This window comes from Bufo bufo, chromosome 2 (genome assembly GCF_905171765.1).
Source record: "Bufo bufo chromosome 2, aBufBuf1.1, whole genome shotgun sequence".
Taxonomy (NCBI): Eukaryota; Metazoa; Chordata; class Amphibia; order Anura; family Bufonidae; genus Bufo; species Bufo bufo.
The window spans coordinates 557,262,842-557,289,534 of NC_053390.1; the positions used below are offsets into that span (position 1 = coordinate 557,262,842).

The 26,693-nt window shown below is 44.8% G+C and overlaps 1 protein-coding gene across 5 annotated transcripts in view; it reads left to right on the plus strand.

The window, feature by feature from the left end:
- Positions 1–26,693, plus strand: part of HERC3 (HECT and RLD domain containing E3 ubiquitin protein ligase 3) — a 129,075-nt gene that overhangs the window by 90,576 nt on the left and 11,806 nt on the right. For 4 of the 5 annotated variants that reach the window (XM_040418141.1, XM_040418143.1, XM_040418142.1 and 1 more), the window contains 9 exons: positions 5,383–5,572; positions 5,727–5,890; positions 6,726–6,839; positions 9,650–9,673; positions 10,387–10,476; positions 11,026–11,196; positions 12,008–12,151; positions 14,983–15,149; positions 21,815–21,881. In XM_040418141.1, the coding sequence (XP_040274075.1) occupies positions 5,383–5,572; positions 5,727–5,890; positions 6,726–6,839; positions 9,650–9,673; positions 10,387–10,476; positions 11,026–11,196; positions 12,008–12,151; positions 14,983–15,149; positions 21,815–21,881 (1,131 nt within the window). The remainder of the gene's footprint in view (positions 1–5,382; positions 5,573–5,726; positions 5,891–6,725; positions 6,840–9,649; positions 9,674–10,386; positions 10,477–11,025; positions 11,197–12,007; positions 12,152–14,982; positions 15,150–21,814; positions 21,882–26,693) is intronic. The other variant, XM_040418144.1, reaches the window with a different exon arrangement.

Sequence of the window (26,693 nt, forward strand, 5' to 3'; positions counted from 1 at the left end):
AGAGCCGAGTACCAATGTGCCCACTAGAATCTTTATACACAATGAGGTCTAGGAACGTGATGGGGTAGTCCCGGATCTCTGACGTAAAGTAGAGACCACAATCGTTGTTGAGGTGCCGGACAAATCGATCAAACTTATTTTTGTCCCCTTTCCATAGAATCAGTACATCACCAATGTACCTAACCCATAGCATAATTGATGACACAAATTCAACTGCATCCTCCCCAAACACCATATCACGTTCCCAAGCCCCCAAGTAAAGATTTGCTCAATATCGCCACGCCCTTCACTTGGTGGTAGATCTTCTTGGTAAACATGAAGTTGTTATGATGCAGAATAAACTTCATTAACTGCAAAACAAATTCATTGTGGGGCCACAGGTGGAATCCCCCTTTGCTGTAAAAAGGAGGCTACAATAGCACATCCTTTGTCATGTGGAATTGAGTATGAGAGTATGAGACGCTATGCTTTTAAGTGCAGGGCTCCTGAGGATGGTTATAGAAAACATGTCGAGCCGAGGAAACAATTAGCATAGTTTAGTTATGGCTTATAGGAGCAGTTAGCGGCAGTACATTTTATGGTATTCCTGACTGCGCACAAATGATGTTTGGGCTGACGCCAGCTGCGTGTGCAGTGCGAGTGGTGGATTTAGCCGTTCATTCTGATACACAATCAAGTGCCTTTGTGAAACATTGTACTCAGTCAGGATACTGTGCCTGCAGTATTTGCCCCTTGGCTACTTACTAAGCAAAGGCAACACTCTGGCGAATGATAAATGGTGCAGATCAGATTAGCCCTCAAAGGCGGGGGTTATAGAATCATATTAAGGCCTCATGCACACGAACGTGGTGTGTTTTGCGGTCCGCAAATCGCGGATCCGCAAAACACGGATGGCGTCCGTGAGCGTTACGCAATTTGCGGAACGGCACGGATAGCCTTTAATATAAATGCAAAGCGCGGACAAGAATAGGACATGTTATATTTTTTTTAGCGGGGCCATGGAACGGAGCAACGGATGTGGACTGCACATCGGGTGCGGTCCGCATCTTTTGCGGCTCCATTGAAGTGAATGGGTCCGCATCCGAGCCGCCAAAACGCCGGCTTGGATGCGGACCAAAACAACGCCGTGTGCATGAGGCCTAAGGCTGGGTTCACACTTGAGCGTTTTACAGCGCGTTCAAACGCGCTGTAAAACGCTCAACACATGAAAACCAATGCTTCCCTATGGCCCTGGTTCTCACTTGAGCGTTTTACAGCGCTGAAAAACGCGCTGTAAAACGCCCTACGCTCAAACAAGTACTTGAGCTTCTTTGGGGCGTTTTGACGCGCGTTTGTGGCCATAGGACATTGCAGTCAATCACACAAACGCGCGTCAAACGCGCGTTTACTATTGCAAAAAACGCTTGTCAAAAACGCTCGTCAAAAACGCGCGTTAAACGCGCATATCAAAGACGCTCAGGTCTGAACCCAGCCTAAGGGATTTGTTCTACTTTGGCTCCTTATTTGTATTCCAGTTCTGCACCATTGATTAAGGCCTCTTTCACACTACCGTTTTTTTCTTCCGTTTTGCGGTCCGTTTTTTGCGGTCCGTATACGGTCCGTATACGGAACCATTCATTTCAATGGGTCCGCAAAAAAACGGAATGTGTTCCGTATGCATTCCGTTTCCGTATTTCCATTTTTCCGTGCCGTGGAAAGATAGAACATGTCCTATGTTTGTCCGCAAATCACGGTCCGTGGCTCCATTAAAGTCTATGGGTCCGCAAAAAAACGGAACACATACGGAAGTGCATCCGTATGTCTTCCGTATCCGTTCCGTTTTTTGCGGATCCATCTATTGAAAATGTTATGCCCAGCCCAATTTTTTCTATGAAATTACTGTATACTGTATTTGCCATACGGAAAAACGGAAACGGACAAACGGAACGGAAACGGAACCACAACGGAACCAAAAAACGGAACAACGGATCCGTTTAAAACGGACCGCAAAACACTGGAAAAGACATACTGTAGTGTGAAAGAGGCCTAATATTTGAGAACCAATCAGTATATTCCCTCCTTATTTTAAATTTATACCTAATTAATAAAGACGTTTTTGATTATAGTGTCCCAGTTTCAAGTAAAAATATAAAGTCTTTCCATTATACCTTATTTCTGTGTAGCAATCACTTCTGGCTTATAATCACGGATGTAAATCACTGACATGTGAACTAGACCTTATGCACAGTTAGGGCTCATGTACACGACAGTATTTTGCGTTCAGTATACTGGACGTTTTTTTAGTTCAGTATGCGGTACATATACTGAACCATTCATTTCAATGGTTCAGCAAAAAATACTGAAGTGTCTCCGTGTGCATTCTGTTTCAGTATTTCCGTACCGTGAAAAGATAGAACATGTCCTATTCTTGTCCGCAAATCACGGTGCTTGGCTCCATTCAATTCAATGGGTCCGCAAAAAAAAACGGAACACATACGGAAATGCATCCGTATGTCTTCCGTATCCGTTCCGTTTTTGCTGAACCATCTATTGAAAATGTTATGCCCAGCCCAATTTTTTCTATGTAATTACTGTATACTGTACATGGCATACGGAAAAACGGAAAGGAAACGGAAACAAAACACAGAACCGTAAAAAACGGACCGCAAAACACTGAAAAAGCCATACGGTCGTGTGCATGAGGCCTTACTGTTTCGCATCAGTGGTTGTTGGCCAAAACCAGGAGTGGAACCTACACCGTATAATGAGAAGATTTCCACCTGTTCTGTGTTTTTGACCCGCACCTGGTTTTGGCTCACAATCCGTAATGGAAATCAGTGACTTGTGAAAGATGCCTTAGGCTCGATTCACATTAGCATCATGGCTCCAGTTTGTGTATCAGATCTATTTATAAATTGATACCAGTGAAACACAAAATACTCTATTGACTTTCTTCCAAGTTCCAGTATTTTTTACAGTAAATTTAGCAGACCGTACCCACTCATTTCTGTGAGACCAGCTGATATTGTGGCAGCTAAAATGTATTGAAAAAGAAGGATTAGGCAGTTGAATTTCAACATGCCCAACTTTTTCCTCTTAGGAGATGTGCCTCTACCAGAATTATTTCCCTCTCCCTGAACATATGCAGGCTTGGTTGATCCAAGCATGCATGTGTATGGGGGAGTTGGAAGGAATAGCTGTTGGTCAAACTAATGTTCTGCTCATAGTTACAGCCAGGTACATGACCAGCTTAAAGGGGTTGTCCAGGCTTTTTCTGTTGACCTATCCTCAGGATAGCAAAATAATAGGAGCAGTACATCAGTACCTCAATCTGGATTTTCAGAGTTGCAACAGCCAATCAAAGACTCCTGATCCATAGGAGTCCACAAAAAAAGCGATGGCAACATCTCCAATCCAACAGGCTTTATTCACACGTGGTGCATAGAACATTACAAAAGGTCCACAAACAGCAACGTTTCGCTACGTAGTAGCCTTTTTCAAGCTATTTTTGAAGTGTTAGGCAGGAGTATATAAAGCACACTCAGACCCACCTTCCATATCAATAACACGATTTTTTGCAACATATTATCACCTGTGTTAATAAAACCACCAATGGGCATTATACATATAGACGTCATCACCTTTCACCAATCGGTGATATACCCATTACCTCTGTAAGGATGGCTCTAACTGGGCACCCCACCATGCGAGCTCCCATGTCATCCTGGCGTTCCCCTGATTGTAATGCGCACGCTTCGAAAGAGCTACAAGCATTCCGCCTTCAAAATAGGTCATGTGATCGCATCGCTCCGGCCCATGAGACCCGCAGTGTCATACCAACTACGTCATGTGCTCAGCAGACCCACATGACCTGCAGGGCCATCGCTTTTTTTGTGGACTCTATCTTCAGGATAGGTCATCAATATCAGATCGGTAGGGGTCCGACACCCGCCATCCCTGCCGAACAGCTGTTTGAGGAGACTTTGCGCACCTGCCTACTCCCTTCCTGTCCGCTACTGCTGTCCCATAGACATACAGCAGAAAGGGAGACTGCATGTGCTCACTGCGCAGGCTTTCTCCTCAAACAGCTGATCGGCGGGGGTGCCGGGTGTCTGACCCCGTCGATATGATATTGATGACCTGTCCTGAGGATAAGTCATCAATATTAAAAGCCCAGACAACCTCTTTAACTGCTTACAAACCACATATTATGGAACTTAAAACACTTGGCGGCTCCACATGTAACTCTGCAAGCACGTTTCTGAACGGAGATCATATAGCTCCTGGAGAGGGGGGCTAGTTGTTAGTGACCGCATTGCTCTCCATGCACATGAACGGTTATGCACATGAATTGCGGTCCCCAATGCACAGGCACCAATGGGTCCATGATCCGTCTGGACTGCTAAAAACATAGAACAAGTTCTATTTGTTTTTGTGCTGCTGAGGCTCAGACAGAAAACCCACGGAAGCACTCTGGGGCACCTTCTGGATTGAGGACCAATTCAAGTGAATTGGTCCGCATCCGTGATGTGGTGCACAAACTGCTGGTGCCCATATATTGTGGACCCGCTGTATGTGGGCTGCAATACGGGCATCTGCCAACAACGGTTGTGTGCATTAACCCTCAAAAAGTGATGGTTTAATACTGCCCCTGCCTTTCCAGTTGTATTCGTGGCTGTCTATGAATGACATGTATAAAATTCAGGAAGTGGCCATGATGCCTCCTGCACCAGTCCCAACGATCACATGATCACCAGCTGTCAGGTGACTGCAAGATCTACTGGGACTTAGTAGACCCAGATCAGCTCCACAGTGAGTCCCCAGAGGCTGTATTCCCCTTGTCACTGGGGTTAACATGTTGGCAATAGAAAAAAAAAAATACTAATGTTATGTTTCCCCCCAAGCTTGTATGACCTTACTGGGAGCACAATGTGTGAAATAAAAAAAATAAATGAGACTAAAGAGTGCCACCACTAGTCCACACCACAGCTTCTAGCCCAGCCTCCAGTGACCATAAGCTGTACATCCCCTATGTAAAACGCCTGTGACATATTTTACTTGCAATATGTAGTATTAAAAATATGAAAATAGACTTTTTCCCTTTTTTTGTTTTTCAATTTTCTCTGGTATAAAAAAAAAAAAAATCATGCATCACAGAAAATTATTCAAAGCCACATGTACTAATAAAAAATAAAAAAAAGTGTCTGGTCATGAGTGGGGGAAAATGACCAGGTCTTGACCTGGTTAATAATAATGCTGCGGACTGCACTATTGCCATTGCAAACACTGAAATAGGCAACTGAATCCCCACTGGAGGCTCTAAATGCACATATGAACAGCGCCTTACATCTTCTTTATTCTGTATGAATTCTTCCTTTCTAATGTATTTTGATTTCTTGCCAGATCCTTAAGGGCTTTGAAAGTTTTCTGATACCACAGTTGCCCAGCTCTCCGCCAGACGTAGAAGCAATGCGAATTTACCTCATTCTCCCCGAATTCCCTCTGCTGCAGGACTCCAAATACTACATAACTCTGACTCTCCCATTAGCTATGGCTATTTTACGGCTAGACACTAATCCGAGCAAAGTGCTAGGTAAATGTACTTTGTCTCACGTTACTGTATCTTGCTATACATGTTGTCTAGGTTTTCTCACTTAGTGTATTATTTTCCTACATATCCATTATAAAAGAAATGGGGGGTATTTACACTAGTCCTGTATCAATGTTGTATTTTTTTTCTTCTTTAGACAATTGGTGGTCTCGGGTCTGCCCAAACTACTTCTTCAGATTGGTTGACCTGTATAAAGGAGCAGTGGTCTATTTGCTGAACGGGCGCAAGACTTTGCTGATCCCTGTACTGTTTGCCAGCTACATCACTGCTGCTCTCAGACTCCTGGAAAAACTGCACAAGGTGATTATAAAACCTGATGGAGTACAGCACTTTATCTAGGAGACCTTGCCTAGTAGGTGTGTACATGACCTTAATGGAAATCATGCCTGTGGACTGGTCATACCTGAGAGTAGTGTAAGAGTCTGGCCTATTAGACAGGCAGGTCATGATTATTACATTGACGGGGGTCCAAGTCCAGGCACCCCCCCCCCGATCGGCTGTTTCGGGAAGTTGCTGCACTCGCCGAGGCTCTGGTGAGCGCATCTGCCTCCCAGGAGCTTACCAAGCACAGCGCTGTACATATAGCTGCTGTGCTTGGTATTGCCGCTCAGCCCCATTGACTTGAATGGGGCTGAACTACAACTAAGCCACGTGACCAATGTACAGTGATGTCACATGGCCTAGGACGAGGCAGCGGCGCTCACGGAGCCTCTTCTATTAGCCGATCGGTGGGGTTCAAAGGGCATTCAGTTACATGGTATTGCTATCACTACTTGTTCGGTCCTAGAGCATTTACACTGTTAACGCCTGGCATGTTTCTGATTAGAAGAGGGGTTTTGGCATTGTCTAATAATCCTCCAGTCAGGCAGATTTATCCCATCCATGGAAAAGGACTGATTTATTGCTCATCTTTTGATCACGGCACGCTATTACATGTAATTAATACGATGAATCCAGCTCTCTGTTATTTAGGTTTTCTGCTGTGATGGAATGAAAAATAACAGAAATGTTGGCAAAAGTGTGAACAGATCACAATCACAAGATTTCCTATGACCAAGAACTTGAGATAGATAACTACTGGCTACTTGTCTTCAGTATGATTGTGCTATATTTTATTTTTTATATATAACTGTAGGTGAACGTGAAGGCCCAGCACGTGGAGCATGATCAATTCTACATTCCTGAGATATCCAGCTTGGTGGACATACAAGAAGATTACCTGATGTGGTTTCTAAACCAGGCAGGGCTGGTATGTATGACCATTGTTGCCCTGTTTGTTTCTGCAAATAAAATTGTTATACAATTTTCTAATATGGTGTCTGTATCAAGTTCTCACAGCTTTCAAGATGTTTGCTTACAGAACCGTTGTTGCTTACTTCCAGTGGATAAAAATGCGTTCTGCTCATGTGATGATAGGTACATCTGTGCAGCACTGTACGCCCATGAGTTCCCAACTACACGACTACAAGCAGAGATCTCGAAAAAGTTGTATAACATTTCATTATATAAAGATTCACATTTATTTACTAAAACCAATAAACCCTTTTTACCAGCATGCACACACAAAAGTTTCATATACCTAAATAGGAACGATCAATGAATCGGTTATTATTTTTTATTAATGTGTCAAATTCCAAGTGTACCCAAAAGGTGTAAAGAGCTCTTTAAAAGGGCAGACATAGCAAGCAATTATCAAGAATGAGCCTGCTTGCTTGTCAGAGGGGGTGAGAGCGCCATTTACATGCAGCAATCATCTCCTTTTGTATGAGGATGAGCAATACCTGCTGTGAATGCTTATCCCCACAGAAAATCTGGCCACATTCATCATACAGAGTCGCAAACGTCATTACTCTGCTGGCCTCACCACTTTCCCGAAAAGGGTGTGTGGCGAGGGCAAGATGGGCCCTGACACATATTTCATCTTCTATGCCAGTTTTCTGGCGTGAAAGAGACACAAATCTATGCAGGATGCTGCACTTAATTTATGACTAGGCGTATGCCACCAGGTATTGATAAATCTGTTTCTGGGCAGCAGATCCCTATTTAGGTAGAAATGCCCAGAAACAGTGATTTAGGGGACTTTATCAGCGACACTTTCACCTGATGATTGGACGTTTGCACATTGATTGGGTGATTGATGCTCAGTTATTGGAAATGAGCATTTCTAGGAATGCTCCTTCATTGCCCCAATCATTGGCACCATGTAAAGAGGCCTTTGCAGTGACTGTTGGTAGTCAATGAATGAGTTGTGCAGACTATGTATACACCATATTGGAACAGACAGGCCATCTAGTAGACAACATTAATACTACCATGGGCCAGCATGTAGCTGACAGTCATTGTTCTCTGCCCTGTAGACAGCAATGCTCTTGCACTCTGATTCCTTCCACACTAATGGTGGGTTTATTTAGGCGAGGAGCAACTGATTATTAGGGAAGGGGGCGTTCCATCCCGACAACTGGCTGCTTCAGTGGGGAATAAGTGTGTAGAAAACGGGATTGCTAATGACCCCAACAGTTTGTTGATGAAAGCAAGGGGTGAGGGTTAGTGGAGGGGCGCCAAGGTGCGATCAAGCTTAATTAATGTGGTCGTAGATTCCACACTAGTTGGTAGGAGTAATTGTCATTGCTGTCATACAGTTCAAATTAAGGTTGAATGCAGGAGACAAAAGAAATAATAATAACAAATTAAAATCCAATTAAAAGTTGGAAAATGAGTCTCAGTTAGAAACTTACTTCACTAGGGAGGGAGGTATAGGATAAGCACATAACACCTATACCTTCTCCTCCCCCGCCGAGGTCGCTTATCAGGTGGTCAGACTTAGTAACCAGGGTTTCTGGTTATAACCTGCTTCTCCGGTCAGCAATCTGCCCAAGGGGCGGCGTTTCATGTGAAAATGCGCCCAGCCAGCCTTCCCAACTGCCGTTTGAAGCCCCGCCCAGCTCAGCAATATTCACTTCGCTGGGCGGCGGCTAGAACTCTCCCCAGTCCCGATCCTGCGCCTGCGCAATTCAATCCTCCGGGCATCGTTCATGCCCAATCTTCTGCGCCTGCGCCCCGCCGTGCCGTTAGATCGCGCCTGCGTACACACACCAGCCTGCGTCTTCGCTGCAGCTGCCTCGAAGACGCAGTCTGGTGTGTGTACGCAGGCGCGATCTAACGGCGGGGCGCAGGCGCAGAAGATTGGGCATGAACGATGCCCGGAGGATTGAATTGCGCAGGCGCAGGATCGGGACTGGGGAGAGTTCTAGCCGCCGCCCAGTGAAGTGAATATTGATGAGCTGGGCGGGGCTTCAAACGGCAGTTGGGAAGGCTGGCTGGGCGCATTTTCACATGAAACGCCGCCCCTTGGGCAGATTGCTGACCGGAGAAGCAGGTTATAAAACTTTATATTTCGCTCTTTATAAGGTGGACAGGGGGGATACTTATATGCTTTTAAAAGACTGTATAAGACCTGTAATGTGATATATCTAACTATATATGCTGTTTTGGCCTGTCAGTGTCCCTTTAATCTAAAAAGCTCAACGCGTTTCGGGGTAGAGTCCCCTTTATCAAGAGCAAAGTAGAGTATAGTTACATACCAAAAATACACACACATATATATATATATATATATATATATATATATATACCGCTTGGTGCAATTCCATTACATGTGGTTTTTGGCGCCAAAAGTATGGGGATGAGGGATCGCTACTGCCATTGTTCATCCCCATACAGCTGCATTGTTTCTGGGCAGCAGAACACTGTTTAGACAGCACGATCTGCTGCTCAGAAACAGTAATTTAATTGCCTGCATGAACGACCGTTTCACCCGATGTGTGTTTCGTAGGAATGAATGTTCTTGGGAACATTAGTCTCTGATAATCTGCCCAACCATTTGGCCATATAAACTTGGCATTACAATCTAAAGTGTCAGTGCATATCATGACCACAATGACACTGACTAAACTCTGTGTGTCGATTTCCCCTTCTGAGATCCAAATTACTTCCTTCCCTTATATACAGAACAAAGTTAGAAAAATAAATAAAATTTTCTGCCTTTTTTTTTTTTTCTAGAAAGTTCATCCATCAATTATGCAGGTAACTTTTTAGCCTTTTTATACTTTGACTTAATTTTTGTGTCTTTTTTGTTCTTTTTCTTGGTTTTATTTATGAAAAATATGAGAAACTTTGGTGTAAATAAAATCTAGAGGACAGAAATTGATGGGATCCTACTATTAAAGGAGTTATTCCACAAAATGTATTTATCACCTATGGATGGGGATAGATGGTAAATATAGCATCTCTGGGGGTCTGACCACTGGGACCCTCCCATTGATTCCCAGAACAGAGGGTCCCGAGTCTTTTCTCTCATTGTAGCGATAATGTTAATGTTGTTCAACCGCTTCGTTCACTTCTGTGTAACGGACTATGGAGCACTGTCTACATCAGCCCCATACATGCACATTACCACTCCATTCAGAGAAGAGACTTAGCGACCCTCAGTTCTCGGATCCATGATGAAAATTATATCCTTTACGATCTGTTTGTTGGATCCTTCATCATGCATTAGACTGTATTGGGTAAAGTCAGTTTTTCTTTTTTTCTTTTAACTGTATAGATTATGCTGCACTATTCTGACCATCAAAAGCAATATAAACCTGACACATAAGCCAGTAATATTCAGTGTACTATGCTGGAGCTAGGCATCCTTATTTTGCTGAGTATTTTCTCAGAATCTTCCTGTTTTCCGTTGTTATAAATATAAATCAGTGATTGGGGGTTTGCTCATTCCTCTTTATTCTGTCTGTCAGGATTCAGTGACGCTCTGCTCTTACCCGTTTGTGTTTGATGCTCAAGCCAAGACCAAAATGTTACAGACAGATGCTGAGCTACAGATGCAGGTATATAATAAGGCCATATATTGCACACTGTAAGTTCCATGCTTACTAGTGCAACACTGTGATTTTGCCATGTTTGTGAAAGGAGTTGTCTCGTGTCGCCATTACTAAGGCAAGATGACACTACGCCCCATCACCAGTTGCAATGGTGCAGTGGAAGCTATGGAAACAGCGAGCGCTGGCCCACTCTGCTGTTTCCTAGCCGCATGGTGGCCGGGGCTTAGTCTCATCTCGCCTTAGTAACAGCAAGATGAGACAACCCCTTTAAATTTGGCCACATGTCAATAGTCATCCTGACAATAGTGAAATTACATGATACGTGTGATGTACCTGATAGATTGAATAAGAAATCATTCCAACACCTAAAACTACACGCTTTCATGGAAAAACATTGCTAATCCTTAGCAGCCAATGGGATTCAAGCACTTGAAGGCACAAAAGTAAGCATTTTCCCGATTGGTTGCCATCAACAGCTCTTCTACGTTTCCCTTGCGGCAAGTTTTCATAAATCCTTCCCAGTGTACCTGAGTGTGTCTTTATGTGTGCTTATAGGTAGCGATAAATGGAGCTAACCTGCAAAATGTCTTCATGCTGCTGTCCTTGGATCCCATGCTGGCCAAAAATCCCTACCTGGTCCTGCATGTGAGGAGAACAAGCCTGGTGTCTGATGCTTTGAGAGAGCTCAGTATTCACTCTGATATAGACTTGAAAAAGCCTCTTAAGGTATGGAAAGCTGGAAGTAAGAATTGTGGAATATCTTTGTAGTGTAGCATTTGATTCAGCTTTATCAGATTCTTGCTCTTAGAAATATGTACACATATTAAAGGGGTTTCCTAGTCATGGCAACTGCTCTGTCATTGCATTAGGAAAGTCCATCACTTGCTGATAGATTGAGGGCTGACATCTGGACTCGGGCCTGCTGCCCTCTGCAAAGCACAGCACCTCCTTCTGAAATAAAAAAAAAAGTTAAAATTTTTTACACATGCTGTAATTTTATGCCACAAAATCCACGTCTTACATGGGTTTTTATGCTGATTTCACACCCAGCATAAAATTACGCCAAGTGTGAAGGCACTTCAATGTGGTTCTCCTCACGAAACGTGGACAGAAATGGTGCTTTGCAGAGAAAATGCAGAAGAAGCCCCAGTATAAGATTGGAATATCCATTTAATAATTGGCAATAGTTTATGCTTGAATGTATTATTATATATCCATTCTAAATTTTTTAACCCTTTTAATGGAAATTCAACCCAAAATGTTTGTTTTGATATGATACATCATAGAAATGCCTTCAGACATGTCTCATCATGGAGTATGAGCATTTACCTCTGTAAACCATGTTGGCCCCACTCCACCAATGCTTCCATATCTATCTTATTCCAAAGGTTTACGTTTTATTCACAGACGTATCGATGTGGTTGAGGTCTTGATATATTCCTGTACATGCTTTTCTGTGGTTGTACCGAGTGAAAGCTCTTCTTCAATCATTATTATTTCTGAAATTACATTGCAAATTATGAATCCATTTTTAAAGGTGAAATTTGACGGGGAAGAGGCCGAGGATGACGGTGGAGTCACTAAAGAATTCTTTCTCTTGCTTCTCAAAGAACTTTTGAACCCCATCTATGGCATGTTCACTGTCTACCCCGATTCTGACCTGATCTGGTTCTCAGACATAGTAAGTGATGTCATGGTAAAAAAAATGTTGTATGATCCCTAAACAAGGGATGCCTGCAATGCTCCAAATCTTAAAATTTTGTCTAAGGGCAAAAGAATGAGAAGACAAGACTCATGGTGGTATTTGAGTCTTCCTCTTTCACATAGCAGAAGACCCCCTTTATTAGCAAAACCCTGGGTGTTTCCCTTACAACCTAAAAATACAAATAAGCCAATCACATAATGGCAACTGTTGTAACAAGAACCCTTGTCTACATCGGATGACCTATAGAGGCAAAGTAGCTAATAGGCGGAAAAGCAAAGAAATTATTTTATCTAGATACATGAGGAGTTTACATCCAGCTTATACCAGATATTTCAGACTATCTGATTACAAATTCAGAAGTTTAAAGAACAGCACTGTTTATTGAGAACCGATAACCCAGATTTAAAGGCTATGTACAGCTTTGGGGGCAATTTTTTATTATTGCATTGTACTCAATTTGAGCTAAAAAAAATAAATTTTAATTGCTGTTTATTACAAATAATGGAACCCTTTTTCTGTACAGAGCTGAGATTCTATAATAGAGGGATCTGAATTTTCTCACTGGTTTGTCAGTAGAGTTGAGCGAACACCTAGATGTTCGGGGAGTTCGGCCGAACTTTAAAAAAAAGTTCGGGTTCGGGATCCGAACTTGGACAATGGGGACCCGAACGGAAAATAATAGTATTAGCTTTTTCAGATCTGAGTTCCCCCCTTAATTAAAATTATTGGTTAACAACCCCCCTTCCCCCCCATCTTTGGAGGCATCGTAGCGGCAGTTCCGATCAGAGTCCCAGTTTAATCTCTGGGGCTCCGATCGGTTACCATGGCAGCCAGGACGCTACTGCAGTCCTGGTTGCCATGGTTACTTAGCACTTTTAGCAGCATTATACTTACGTGCGCTGTCTGTGGCCGGCCGGGGGGCTCTCCTCCTACTGGTAAGTGACAGGTCTGTGCTATAAGCAATGCGCCGCACAGACCTTTCACTTACCAGTAGGAGGAGCGCCGGCCACAGACAGCGCATGTAAGTATAATGCTGCTAAAAGTGCTAAGTAACCATGGCAGCCAGGACTGCAGTAGCGTCCTGGCTGCCATGGTAACCGATCGGAGCCCCAGCGATTAAACTGGGACTCCGATCGGAACTGCCGCTCCGCTGCCACCAATGAGGGGGGTTGTTAACCAATGATTTTAATTAGGAGGGGGGGAGGCCGCACTGGACACCAATGATTTTAATACTGGGGAGGGAGGGGGGGGCCGCACTGGCCACCAATGATTTTAATACTGAGGAGGGAGGGGGGTCTGGCCCTCTGCTGCCTGGCAGCACCTGATCTCTTACAGGGGGCTGTGATCCGCACAATTAACCCCTCAGTTGCGGCACCTGAGGGGTTAATTGTGCGGATCACAGCCCCCTGTAAGAGATCAGGTGCTGCCAGGCAGCAGGGGGCTGTTATGTCCACAGTCCTCAGTATATTCTAACTTGAAGCGTCCCCATCACTATGGGAACGCCTGTGTGTTAGAATATACTGTCGGATCTGAGTTTTCACGATCTAACTCAAATCCGATGCTATATTCTAACATAGAGGCGTTCCCATGGTGATGGGGACACTTCAAGTTAAAATATACCATCGGATTGGAGAAAACTCTGAACCCAAACTTTTACTGAAATGTTCGGGTGCCGAACACCGTAAAGTTCGGTACGAATCCGAACTTTACAGTTCGGGTTCGCTCAACCCTATTTGTCAGCCAGCTAATCTGATGGCTCCTTATCTCTGCTCTCTGACCTTATAAACACTCATTATAGCCCAGTTCTTATCTAACTGATAAGAATGTGGCTTCAATAAGTGTTTAGGACCTTTTTAGTAAAATAGAGATAAGTGAACGTAAAAAGTACAATTCACACAGCTAGACAGTTAACTCTTTGTGACAGAATGTCTCAATATTTTTAACGAGTAATGCAATCATAAAAAAAACTTGCCTCCAAAGGTGTGCAAAGTCTTTAATTATGTTTATGGTAATTAATCCTACTATCTCAGTGACAAACAAGTACATGGTGTTACTTAAAAATCTTATGTAATGCCCTGCCTAAATGGAAGTTTTAGGCCCCTTTCACACGAGCGTGACGGATTAGGTCCGGATGCGTTCAAGGTGTGTTCAGTGACACTCGCACTATTTTGCAAGCAAGTTCAGTCAGTTTTGTCTGCGATTGCGTTCAGTTGTTCAGTTTTTTCCGCGCAGGTGCAATGCGTTTTGATGCGTTTTTCACGCGCGTGATAAAAAAACGGAAGGTTTACGCAACGCAGAACTGATGCGTGAAAAACAACGCTCATGTACACAGACCTATTGAAATGAATGGGTCAGAATTCAGCGCGGGTGCTATGTGTTCACGTCACGCATTGCACCCGCGCAGAAAACTCGCTCGTGTGAAAGGGGCCTTAAAGAGGAACTGTCAGCACATATTGCAATGCAATCTGAATGTACCATGTTATTGAACAGGAAAAGCGGGGAAGGTCATCATTATTACATCACTGCGGGTCCAAGTCCTGGCACCCCTGCCAATCAGCGGTTACAGGGAGCCACTGCGCTCACCGGAGCTGTGGTTAGAGATGCAGGCTCCTGGCAGCTTTCCAAAGACGGCGCCTAGTGGCAGTGCTTGGAATTGCAGCTCAGCCCCTTTGACTTGAATGGGGTTGAGCTGCAACTAGGCCATGTTGGCCTAGTTGCAGTTTCAGGGAGTAAATAAAAAGTAGTAAATGACCATTATGAATCCAGATTTGTATCTTTATTGGTACTTATATTTGTGTCCTGGTTAGTGTTTTGTAGAGCACAATTGGTTCCATCTGATTGGCATTATGTGTGGTTTGGCCATCTATAACTTCACGGTGGTTGACCTCTATTTTCCTTTGGTGCTATATAAGAAGCTTCTGAATGTGCCAGCCACTTTAGAAGATCTCAAGGAGCTGTCCCCTACAGAAGGAAGGTGTGTGCATCAAATCTTTACACATTGATCACTATCTACTGTACTATTGGCATGTTCTCTATTAAATAGGTTTTGCCAAGATATGAACTTCTCAATTATACAGAAGATAGGTCATAAGTATCTGATCGGTAGGGGGTCCAATCACTGGACCCCCACTAATCCCGAGAACAGGGGTCCCATGAGAGTGGAGCGGCAGTTTGCGCTTGTGCACTGCCGCTCTGTTCATTCTCTATGGGACTGCCGAGAGCTGTCCTCCACTATCTCTGACAGTCCAACAGAGAATGAACGGAGCAGCAGAGCACATGCTCAACCTGCTGCTCCGTATATACTGAATAAAGGACTTCTGTTCTGATGATTAGAGGGGGGCCCAGTGGTCAGCCCCCCACCAGTCAGATACTTGTTCCCTATGTTGTGCATAGAGGATAAGTTGATTTCTTGGCACAACCGCTCACAAAATTACAGTGGGGCTTATGGATTCAGTTGCCTTTGTTTTGTAGCACAGGGATCTGACATAAAAAAAATAAAATCCTGATACATTGATTGGATTCTATGAGATTGGCCAGGAAATTAGATTGTAGACCGCATTGCGGAAACCTGCATTGCAGAATATGCTGGCGCTATATAAGCGATATCAAATATAAGGGAAAAATAAACTGGAGGCTCTGCTTTTCCTAAGCTGCACTGTTATGCCAGAGGGTTGTATAATGAGCAGCTTCCTAATTTATCTGTTCCCCAGAGCACTACCCTTGTGGGCAGAACTGGTTGTTTGATGAGATGACCTGAGGGAATATCTCTGCTGTCAGCCGAATATAGGCCTGCTGTTTACACCGCTTCTAGTCCGCCATGGTACAGTGTGCTGACAGCTTCACTATTGCCCCTCACTTCTGTCTGTTCATGGACTGCAGAAATCCTCATCTGTGTAAGGTGGAAAATCCATGTTTAGTCCGTTGCCATAGAGAGTTAGATGGTCCTGGTCCCTGCCCCTGTATTTGTACAGGACTATATCTCTGTTAGCCATTTTCCCTACCTAGTATGTCCACTTTCAAAATGAAGACAATATTTCATGTGTGGACTTCATCCGGAATTGCACTTAACATTCATTACCTTTTGATCTTCTCATTTTAATCTCCTTTCTCCCTACAGTCTCCATAGTGCACATGTTGCTTGTGTTTTCTGTTTTATTTTCTATATATTTTTTTTTATATATATATAACTGCAACACTGCCCTCTAGTGGACACTTTTATATGTCAATTTGAAGGGCAGGCTTTGACTAGCTACTTGCAGGCAGTGAATCCTCCCATGGTTTTTCAGTTTTAAAATCGAAATTCATTTATACTGTACCTTTATTTTTTCAGTTTTTAACACAATACAGATCTACGGTTTTGCTGTAGTTTTAGCGTTTGACAAACAGATATGTGGAATATTTTGACTCATGTACTAGTAAAAAAGACTGATCGGAGACTGAAAAGCAGCCCTGGCACACAGACCCCACCAGCCCACATACAATATGGCAGACAAATAGTGGTGCACAATGTCTCGCAGTGAAACTAAATCACACCATCACATTTTGGCTACTGCTTTCACTTCCGATTTACTAATAGTCATTCATTTTTAAATCTTGTGTGGACATCATCAAAGTTCACTCCCTTCCAGAGATGTGTTCCGTTTTTACAGGCTCCGTAAGCGACACAATAGATCTGTATTATCTCTTTTTAGAACAGATTTTTTTCTTTTCCTATGACACTATTTTACCTGCCCAATCTTATGGAAACCTGAGAAAACATAACTATGATGCCAGTGTGAACAGAGCCTCAGATAAAGAAGGTCTTAATTAAAGGGACACTAAGCCTAAAAATAAATGATGATGACAGAGAGTCTTGTAGAAATCCTGCATGGGACACAGGTTCATTTCCTGCTGCACTCTTCCATTTTTGGCTGATAAAAGGTTGGGGGAAGGGGGGTGGGGGGTCACCCAGCCCAAGGGGGGTGAAGATTGGGGACCTGGCTGAGCACACATTGAGAAGATTTCTTTATACATTTCTCTACTTACTTTATCGGGGTTGGCCATGTTAAAGCAAGTATAAGCTAAATGGATACACAGTCCCTGCTGTTCTATATTTTAGCTTACCTGATATGCCCATCCACAGGGTATGTGCCCACCACTACGTCCATGGGAACCAAAATGACAGTGGTCACTTGGTTTAACCAGCTGACTGCTTTCTTTCCCATCCATTGCGACATCCTCTTCTGCAACGACATTGGACCAGTTCATCTAGTGTCCTGCAGCTGCACAGAGGAGGAGGAAAGCAGTTACATGATTAAACCACATGACCACCTCATGAAGACAGTAACTGCAGTGGTGGGCTGTTTACATAGTCCATAGGTGGGCAGCTCGGCACCTTCTGACAAGTACGGTAACTATGCCTTTATTGTGGCCAAGCATGGACTGCTTGTCCATTTAGCATATATTCTTTCAAAGTGGCCAACCCCTTTAAAGAGGACCTTTCACCAGGATACATGTATTGAAATAGTTATATTACCTTACAGTGCGGCCCCCAGTGATGACTTTCCTCTTTTGTTTTTCTTCCAAAGGACCCCCCCCCCCCCCCCCCCTTTCGTCTGCTGTGGTCCCCGTTTGTTTTGGCACCTCATATGCTAATGAGGCGATTCGGTTCAACTAGGCAGGGGCTTGAATTTGTCCTGGGCGCAGTTATCTACTCCCTGGCTGCGAGCGCATCCAATCAGAGCACACCACTCTTAGCCAGGGAGAAGGAGCTCAAGTTGTCGCCAGATTTGCGAGAACTTGAGCTTTCACTGATTGAGATATAATTGGATTACATTCACCTCAAAACACTTATCACTGAACAATAGAACGTTTGTATGTGTATATATTTAAAATGTAAAACTTTATTAATACACCTTAAAAAATTGGAACGAGAGTGAATTCCTATGCAAAATAATGTTCACAATAAGGCAGGGCTGTGGAGTCGGTAGATAAATACTCCGACTCCTCAGTTTTTGGTACTTCCGACTCCGACTCCTCTGTATTTAATATGCAAATGTATTTTATACATTCCTCGAAGGAAAGAAAGGCAACATACATGTCATTACCACAGAACTACTGGCTAGGAAGCTGCTGCCTTCTCCTTTGTGTGCTGATCTTCTGCTGAAGATAGGGCAGTGGGAGGATCCAGGAAGGGGCATTTATTGTAAAACCTGATTTCCCTAGTAGAATCCCATAGTCATGTTTAAAGTTTAAGCTAACAATCTGAGTTTACAAGTTTTTATAGCCCTAGCTGAATGACAGCAGTTTCTCAAATGGTTTATAGCTTCAGTCTTGAACTATTGACTATCCATTCCCTTCAGTTATACAAGTGTCTCTAGTCCTGCAAAAAACATATTTACTTAATCAGTTATCAGTGAGAGGCTAGGTTAACCATGGGCCTGTAACAGCGGAACACAACACAATGGAAAGTATAAGTATTGCCGCTCCTTAACTGTGCTTTGCGTGCCCTATAGTGAAGCACATGAAAAGCATGCTTCTTCATGGTCACGTAACGTGTTCCTTTTGCGGTAACGTGATGCACTGCATGCATTGGCCTTTATTCTTACAGTAGAGAAGTACCGTATTTTTCGCAAAAGTGTGGGGAAAATAGCAGTGCGTCTTATGGGGGGCGAATGCTGCGACCGTCCGGTGAATAGGCTGAGAGGGAGGAGGGGCTGGGGGCCGACATCTGTTTCTGTAATGGCAGCGGGGCCCGGTGCAGTCACTGTATTCTACTACACCGGGCCCCGCTCACTGTAGTATACGGTAATCATATCTAATTTGTTGGTATTGTTAAAGTATTCCAATCATCTTAAATCTAGCGCTGTACTACCTACAACTAACTTCTTGGCAGTCACAAGGCCGGGTGGGCGCTCGTAGCGTAGCCCACTACGTCACGCGCATGCTCCGCCCACTTTATGAATGAAGCAGGCATCGGGCCCCGCTGCCATTACAGAAACAGATGCCGGCTCCCATTCACTACACAGGGACACTGTTATGGGGGGGGGGGATCTGTGGATGTCACATAAGATAAGATGCTATATATGTGTCATCCACAGATGCTCCCACAATGATCCCCCATAACAGTGCCACCCACAGATGCCCCCATAACAGTGCCACCCTCTGACATCTTCCCACTGCCGTTCGGCTTGTGGGTGTAGTGGTGTCAGTATGGTATTAATGGACCTGCAGATACAAATGGGTTCAGAATATGACATCATGTACTTCATTTATATTCACTTGTAGTGAATTTATAGTCAATATCTGGTGCCTACCTGCTGCGTTACAAACCGCCGATTTATTCCTGTTTAATTTCAGTGTTTTGACACTAGCTATGATTCGTCCCTGGAATGGGCGGCTGACATAGGGGCGGTGGTTTACTATGGTAACCGCATGTCTAGCTCCTTTATTGGCCTTCTGGGCGATAAGCTCCGTCTTTGATAGGAGTGGCCTAGGTGACTTAATCAGCTGTTCTCGGCGCCCGCGTCACGGCCATCCTAGCGCCGACGTTGCCGCCTCCACATGTGAGAGGGGCAGCGCTGTTTGTTTGTTTGTTTGTCAGTGTTGTCTGTCTAAGCCCTTAGCTCCTGATGATTTACCCTAAAGCAGTGCTTCTCAAATAGTGGGGCGCGCCCCCCAGGGGGGGCGCCAGGCTCCGTATAGGGGGGCTCGTTCAGGGCCGGCCTTTGGGGTGTGCGAATTTCTTCTGTATAATGCCGGCAGGTGGGCTGGCGCGTCCCTCAGTGATGTCACGTGCCTGCGCCGCCTGCTTTATGAATGAAGCAGGCGGCGCAGACAAGTGACGTCACTGAGGGACGCGCCGGCCCGCCTGCCGGCATTATACAGAAGAAATTCGGATATACGGTACTATTAGGAGTGAGGGGGGCATGTTTAATAACTTTAAACGGCGGCGGCGGGCACACGGAATCTGTGGATGGCACAGTTAAGGGGTGGGGGTCTGTGGATGGCACTGTTATGGGCTGGGGGGGCACTGTGGATGGCACTGTTATGGGGTGGGGGGTCTGTGGATGGCACATATATAACAGTGCCAGCCACAGATCCCCCCCTTAAGTGTCTGTTATCCACAGATCCCACCATAAGTGTCCGTCATCCACAGATCCCACCATAAGTGTCCGTCATCCACAGATCCCCCCATAAGTGTCCGTCATCCACAGATCCCCCCATAAGTGTTCGTCATCCACAGATCCCCCCATAAGTGTCCGTCATCCACAGATCCCCCCATAAGTGTCCGTCATCCACAGATCCCCCCATAAGTGCCAGTCATCCACAGATCCCCCCATAAGTGTCCGTCATCCACAGATCCCCCCATAAGTGTGTGTCCGATCCACATTTCTTTCTTTTTTTATTCTCTTATACGTTAATAAGGATACAGTGTTATGCAGAGGTGTACTTATAACAATTTTATAGACAAATGATACTATTTACAGTCGCGCGGGGGGCGCGAAATGTTTTCTTCTTCCTAGGGGGGGGGGGGGGGGGGGGGGGGGTATGACAGAAAATAATTGAGAAGCACTGCCCTAAACAAACGCGTTGAGCATATAATGGGCGATACATAGGCATATACAGACTGAGGCTGCTAGGTGTAGGGCGCTGTGCCGTTCCGGGCACTGTATCATCTGTGTTGAGGGCGACATTACTAGGGGAGTTAACAGGGGTATTTGGGGGTGAATTTAGAGGCTACACAGTGTGAGCGTGCACCAACGCTTTTATTGAACACTGTATAAAGCATTTCTGCCCACTCCTTTCCCTGGAAGTAGTTTTGTCCGCCCTGTGCTCGGTCCTTCTTTCTTTATTTCTGGATGCATCACATCATAAAATTGGTGGATGCTCTACAATTGATAGGGGTTTATCACCTTGCAAGCTAAATTTTGGCAGAGATACCTCCTCCATGTACCCCGCATAAAGTGATAGGGGTGGGAGTACATTCTGACCAGAATTAGTGCCAATTGTTGCTATACAAGGGATAACCCTTATTGTGAACATTATTTTGCATAGGAATTCACTCTCGTTCCAATTTTTTAAGATGTATTAATAAAGTTTAACATTTAAAATATATACACATACAAACGTTCTATTCAGTGATAATTGATTTTTTCATACTTACCCACAGTATGCTGCTGCTGCTGGTGCCGCCGCTGCAGTTCTCTCCACCGGGGACTCCAAGATGGCGCACGGCTCGGGATGTGTAAAAGCTTAAGTTCTCGCGAGAACCTGAGCTCCTTCTCCCTGGCTAAGAGTGGGGCGCTATGATTGGATGCGCTCGCAGCCAGGGAGAAGATAACCGCGCCCAGGACAAATTCAAGTCCCCGTCTAGTTGAACCGAATCACCTCATTAGCATATGAGGCGCCAAAACAAACGGGGACCACAGAGGACGAAAGGGGGGATCCTTTGAAAAAAAAAAAAAAGCGGAAAGACATCACTGGGGGCCGCACGGTAAGGTAATATAACTATTTCAATACATGTATCCTGGTGAAAGGTCCTCTTTAAGGAGTCACCAGGTAAAACCATTTTTGCACCTAGCAACCAAAATTCAATTTCTATACATAGTTTGTGAGATTTACGATTGCTCTGTTGTTTTTTTTTACCTTTACCTTTAGGAGTCTTCAAGAACTTTTGGACTACCCTGGAGAAGATGTTGAGGAGACATTCTGCCTTAATTTCACGGTTAGTGGCCACCAGATTGTACAGCACGATATCATTGAGCCTTTTATGTTGTTTTTTTGTATTTGATAGGCTGGATGTTCTAAATACTAGATTCTGATACTAATGTAATTTACCCTTGTGATACTTTTATGTCTACATACCTGATTGTTTTTTGTTTTTTACTGATTTCTATCTTTCTGTTAGGCTGTCTATATTTTGACAGAACTCAATATACATTACATGGCTAAAAGCATATAAACAGCCCTTCTAAAAAGGCGTTTTAATTCAGCATAAAATACAAGCATATAGTGCAAACCTTATTGAGAAACCTCCACATTGTGATGAGGTGTACTGACAAGCTCATTGATTGTTAAAGTAACACTGCAATGGATTGTATTTGACAGTCCGACGGCACACACATGCTAGAGATTGGCATATACACTGCACAGTGCCTGTTGAAAGGATATAGCCCATATGCCATTCAGCTCTGTGTGAATGAGTTCTCAGGAGTGGTAGCCTTTGCCTAATGACTTGATTGTCTGACAGCTGCAGAAGGAGCTTCCCCATTAAAGGGGTATTTCACAGGATTGGGGATAACGCTAAGACACCCACTAATCTTGAGAATGGAGGCCCCGTACCCTTTGGAGCCCTCCTGAAATGGATTGGGTGGCTGGTCGAAAATGTGTGCACTTGCTAAAAACTATTCTATGGTAGGGGGCGTGGCTTTCCAGGCATGTGAGCGGACGTGATCTCCGGACCTCCTGCACTGCCTCGGTCAATTATCTGCTAAAACCAGCCTGAACTACCGCACATTTCGGACTGACCAGCACCAGGCGGTCCAGAGACCTCTTCGTCTCCCGCAGGCACTTACAACCTGTTGCCATGTCCAAGCGGAGAGACGGAAAGGAGCCGGCAAGTCTCTGCAAGATGGCGCCGGGGCCGCCACGCCGAAGCGCCGAGACCGTGTGAGTGACCTACAGCAGGATGTAGCTGAGAGGCTGAGTCAATTCGCACACACTCCGGAGCTCCTCACTGAGAGATGTGCCTCCGGCAATAACAGTGAGTCCTCCCTGACTGGAGTGGGAAGGGATTCAGATGGGGAAGGGCACAGAGAGGTGATGGGCCTGAAGCAACACCCTAATAGATTTGCCGCCATTCAGGAGCAAGATGGGGCTGGGGACCCAGATGTCCCAGACTCAGACATGTAAGAGCCGACTATAAAAGACGTTCTCCAAGCCATTTCTAAGTGGGGCAAGTCGCTTAATATTCTGACTATGCAGATGGGAGCCATTAAGGAAGATATCTCTATTGTCAGGCATGATCTGAGAAAACTTGCGGACTGTACTACGTCTCTAGAGGATCGTATGGGGGACATAGAGGATGTGGTACACCATCTCAAGAGAGACGCTGCAGATCACTCCCGCAGGCTTGATGCAATCTCTGCTAAACAGGACGATCTCGAAAACCAACTGAGACGAAACAATGTGAGGCTAGTTTGAGTGCCTGAGAAAGTGAAAGGCTCTAACCCCACTGAGTTTTTTGAAAATTGGCTCAAAAAACTGTTTGGAGGGGGCGTCTTGACTCCTTTATTTGCCATCGAGCGTGCGCACAGAGTTCCCAGGGGCGCCACAGAGACCGGTCCTTATGAAAGTGCTCCACTATAGGGATCTGGATTCTATTTTGCGCTAGGCAAGAGATATGCCTGATCTTTCTATTGACGGACACAGGGTGTCATTTTTCCCTGACTTCTCCATGGAAGTCCAGAAGAGGCGAGCTAGATTCCTGGAGGTAAAACGACGTCTGAGGGAACTCGGAGCATCGTACTCTATGCTATATCCGGCCAGGCTCAGAATAGCGGCTCTTGGATCCACAAGCTTCTTTGAGGACACGAAGGAGACATCCAAATGGCTGGACTGACATGAAAGGCAACTTCGTGCGGAAAGGAACCAGGGCGAATAAGAGGTCAACTCTGCAAAATGACATTGTATATTATGAGTGGTAAACACTGATTATGTGGCAATGCACAGATGGTTGTAGCCGTATATAGGTAACCTCCTGCCCGCTTTGTGTGGCTGTCAGGAGCTAAGATACCTGTGTAATGCATAGGGTTGTCACATGTAGCTATTATTGTCTATATTACTCATAACTGAGGTTAGTGCAGGATGTTATCCATTTTATATCTTTTTGCTGTTTATCAGTTTGCACCTGAATTTGGCGAAATACGGAAGCGTTCAATTCCGCCTGGCCAGATATTATGGGTTTAGGCAGCTCGCTCTGCTGATAGATATTTTAACTGCCCACAGGCCTTAATATCAAGGTGTATTGGTGGGATCTGTCAGGAAGAGTGACTTTAAGTGTTACTTAGATAATGGCGAGGGTGTTTTCCAGGTTAGCGAAGGGGGGGAGGAAGTTGGGGAAATATGGTCCCAGGTCCGCGGTCATGTCCCAAGGGATAATATTGCCTATACAATGTAAGTTAAAGTATCCGTTTAAGATGAGGTTCCTTATATTTAAGTATGGCTAACCCAGTGAAATTTCTGAGCTGGGACGTTAGAGGGGTTAAAGATGCCATTAAAAGAAAGGCTTTGATGGAGAGTGTTAAAGTGTACCACCCTGCGGTTTGCTATCTACAGGAGACGCACCTCCCTACGGAACAATCCCATTTGCTTACCCCTAGGTACGTGAGTCATTGTTATCATTCTACTTACTCCTCATATGCAAGGGGAGTAAGTATACTGATTCACAGACAGCTGGATTTTAGCTGCATAGATAAGAGGATTGATACGAACGGATGCTATGTCTTCCTTTATGGCAAACTTTTTAATGTTTTATGTATTATATGTGGGATATACATACCACCGCCATATTCCCCGCTTGTAATTAAGAAGTTGATGGCTTTTCTGTCAGACTATCCAGATACCCCAGCAATGATACTGGGGGACTTCAATAATGTAATATGCCCGGAATGGGATAGAATGTCTGCTCCCGGGACACATTTGGAGAGGCTGCTTACGCCGTTTGGGAGACTTCTAGAGGAAGCGTCATTAATGGATTTTTGGAGGCTGCGTAATCCACATGGACGTCAGTATTGTTGCTGTTCTAGCACGGATCAAACATTGTCTAGAATAGATTTAGCTCTTGGGAATGAAGCGATGAGCTGCCGTATCTGCGATATCAAATATTTAACCAGGCAACTTTCAGATCATTCTCCTATATTAGTATCTGCCAACTTCCTACCCTCTGTGACCGGCTGTAGGCCATTATGGAAATTCAATCCATTTTGGCTGTCTGTTTTACCCACAGTCCCAAACATTGGAGATATGCTGAAAGAGTTTTTTGCCTTTAATCTTCCAGGTGCTTCTTCGCTGATAGTTTGGGATACCATGAAAGCCTTTTTGCGGGGAGTACTTATTGCTGAGGTTAATAAAAAGCTAAATGAGTCCCGAGCAACGGTAAGAACATTGGAACGCCAAACGGTTGAGCAGAAACTCAATATGTCATGCAGCCCACGGAAGTGCATAGGGCTCAATGGCAGGAAGCACAACATTAAACTGAATGATAAACTTCTTCTTAGAGCAAAAAAAAAATGCTTTTTCCAAAAACAATCATTTTTTGAAGAGGGGGAGAGGACAGGTAGACTGTTGGCATTGCTCTCCAAAGCGCAACAGCCCTCTGCATATGTCGCTACTCTTCGTGACGCCGAGGGGGTTGTATGTACGGCTCAGGACAAAGTTTTAGATATTATGCATGTATTTTACTCATCCCTTTACGAGTCCAAAATCACTGCAGGGGATCCAGAGATTACAAATTTTCTAGATGGGCTCCAGCTTCCTAAACTGAGTATTGATCAGGTAACGATTTTAGATGGTCCCATAACAATCACAGAATTGGAAATGGCCCTGAGTGATCTGTCTATTGCTAAGGCCCCTGGGAGTGACGGACTGCCTGCCGAAGTGTACAAACTATTCGCCCCTATCTTGCTTCCTCAGTTGTTGGAGGTGCTTAAAGGGTTTCTATCACTTCGTATGACATAATTAGCTGTCAGACACTAGCGATCTGCTAGTGTCTGCTCTGGCCAACCATCCTACTATAATCACTTGTGGGGCAGCGGTTTTGCTAAAAAACTAACTTTTATAAATATGCTAATGAGCCTCTAGGTGCTATGTGGGCGTCATTAGCACCTAGAGGCTCCGTCTACCTTCATACACAGCCACCGCCCAGCGCGTCCCTCCAGCCCGCCCATGTCCTCCTCCGTGTGACGCAGCGGCCGAATTCTCGCGCATGCGCCGTGCGCGGCTGTATTCGGCGCATTTGAGATGTCTGAGCTCGGAGCGGTCAGACATTCAATGCGCATGCGCCGAATACATCCGCGCATGCGCATTGAATGTCTGACCGCTCCGAGCTCAGACATCTCAAATGCGCCGAATACAGCCGCGCACGGCGCATGCGCGAGAATTCGGCCGCTGCGTCACACGGAGGAGGACATGGGCGGGCTGGAGGGACGCGCTGGGCGGCGACTGTTTATGAAGGTAGACGGAGCCTCTAGGTGCTAATGACGCCCACATAGCACCTAGAGGCTCATTAGCATATTTATAAAAGTTAGTTTTTTAGCAAAACCGCTGCCCCACAAGTGATTATAGTGGGATGGTTGGCCAGAGCAGACACTAGCAGATCGCTAGTGTCTGACAGCTAATTATGTCATACGAAGTGATAGAAACCCTTTAAGGAGGCACAACTTTGTCATGGATTGCCACTCAGTATGAATGAGGCGATCATAGTCGTCATTCCCAAACAGGGCAAAGACCCTCTGATGACAGAATCATATCGGCCTAT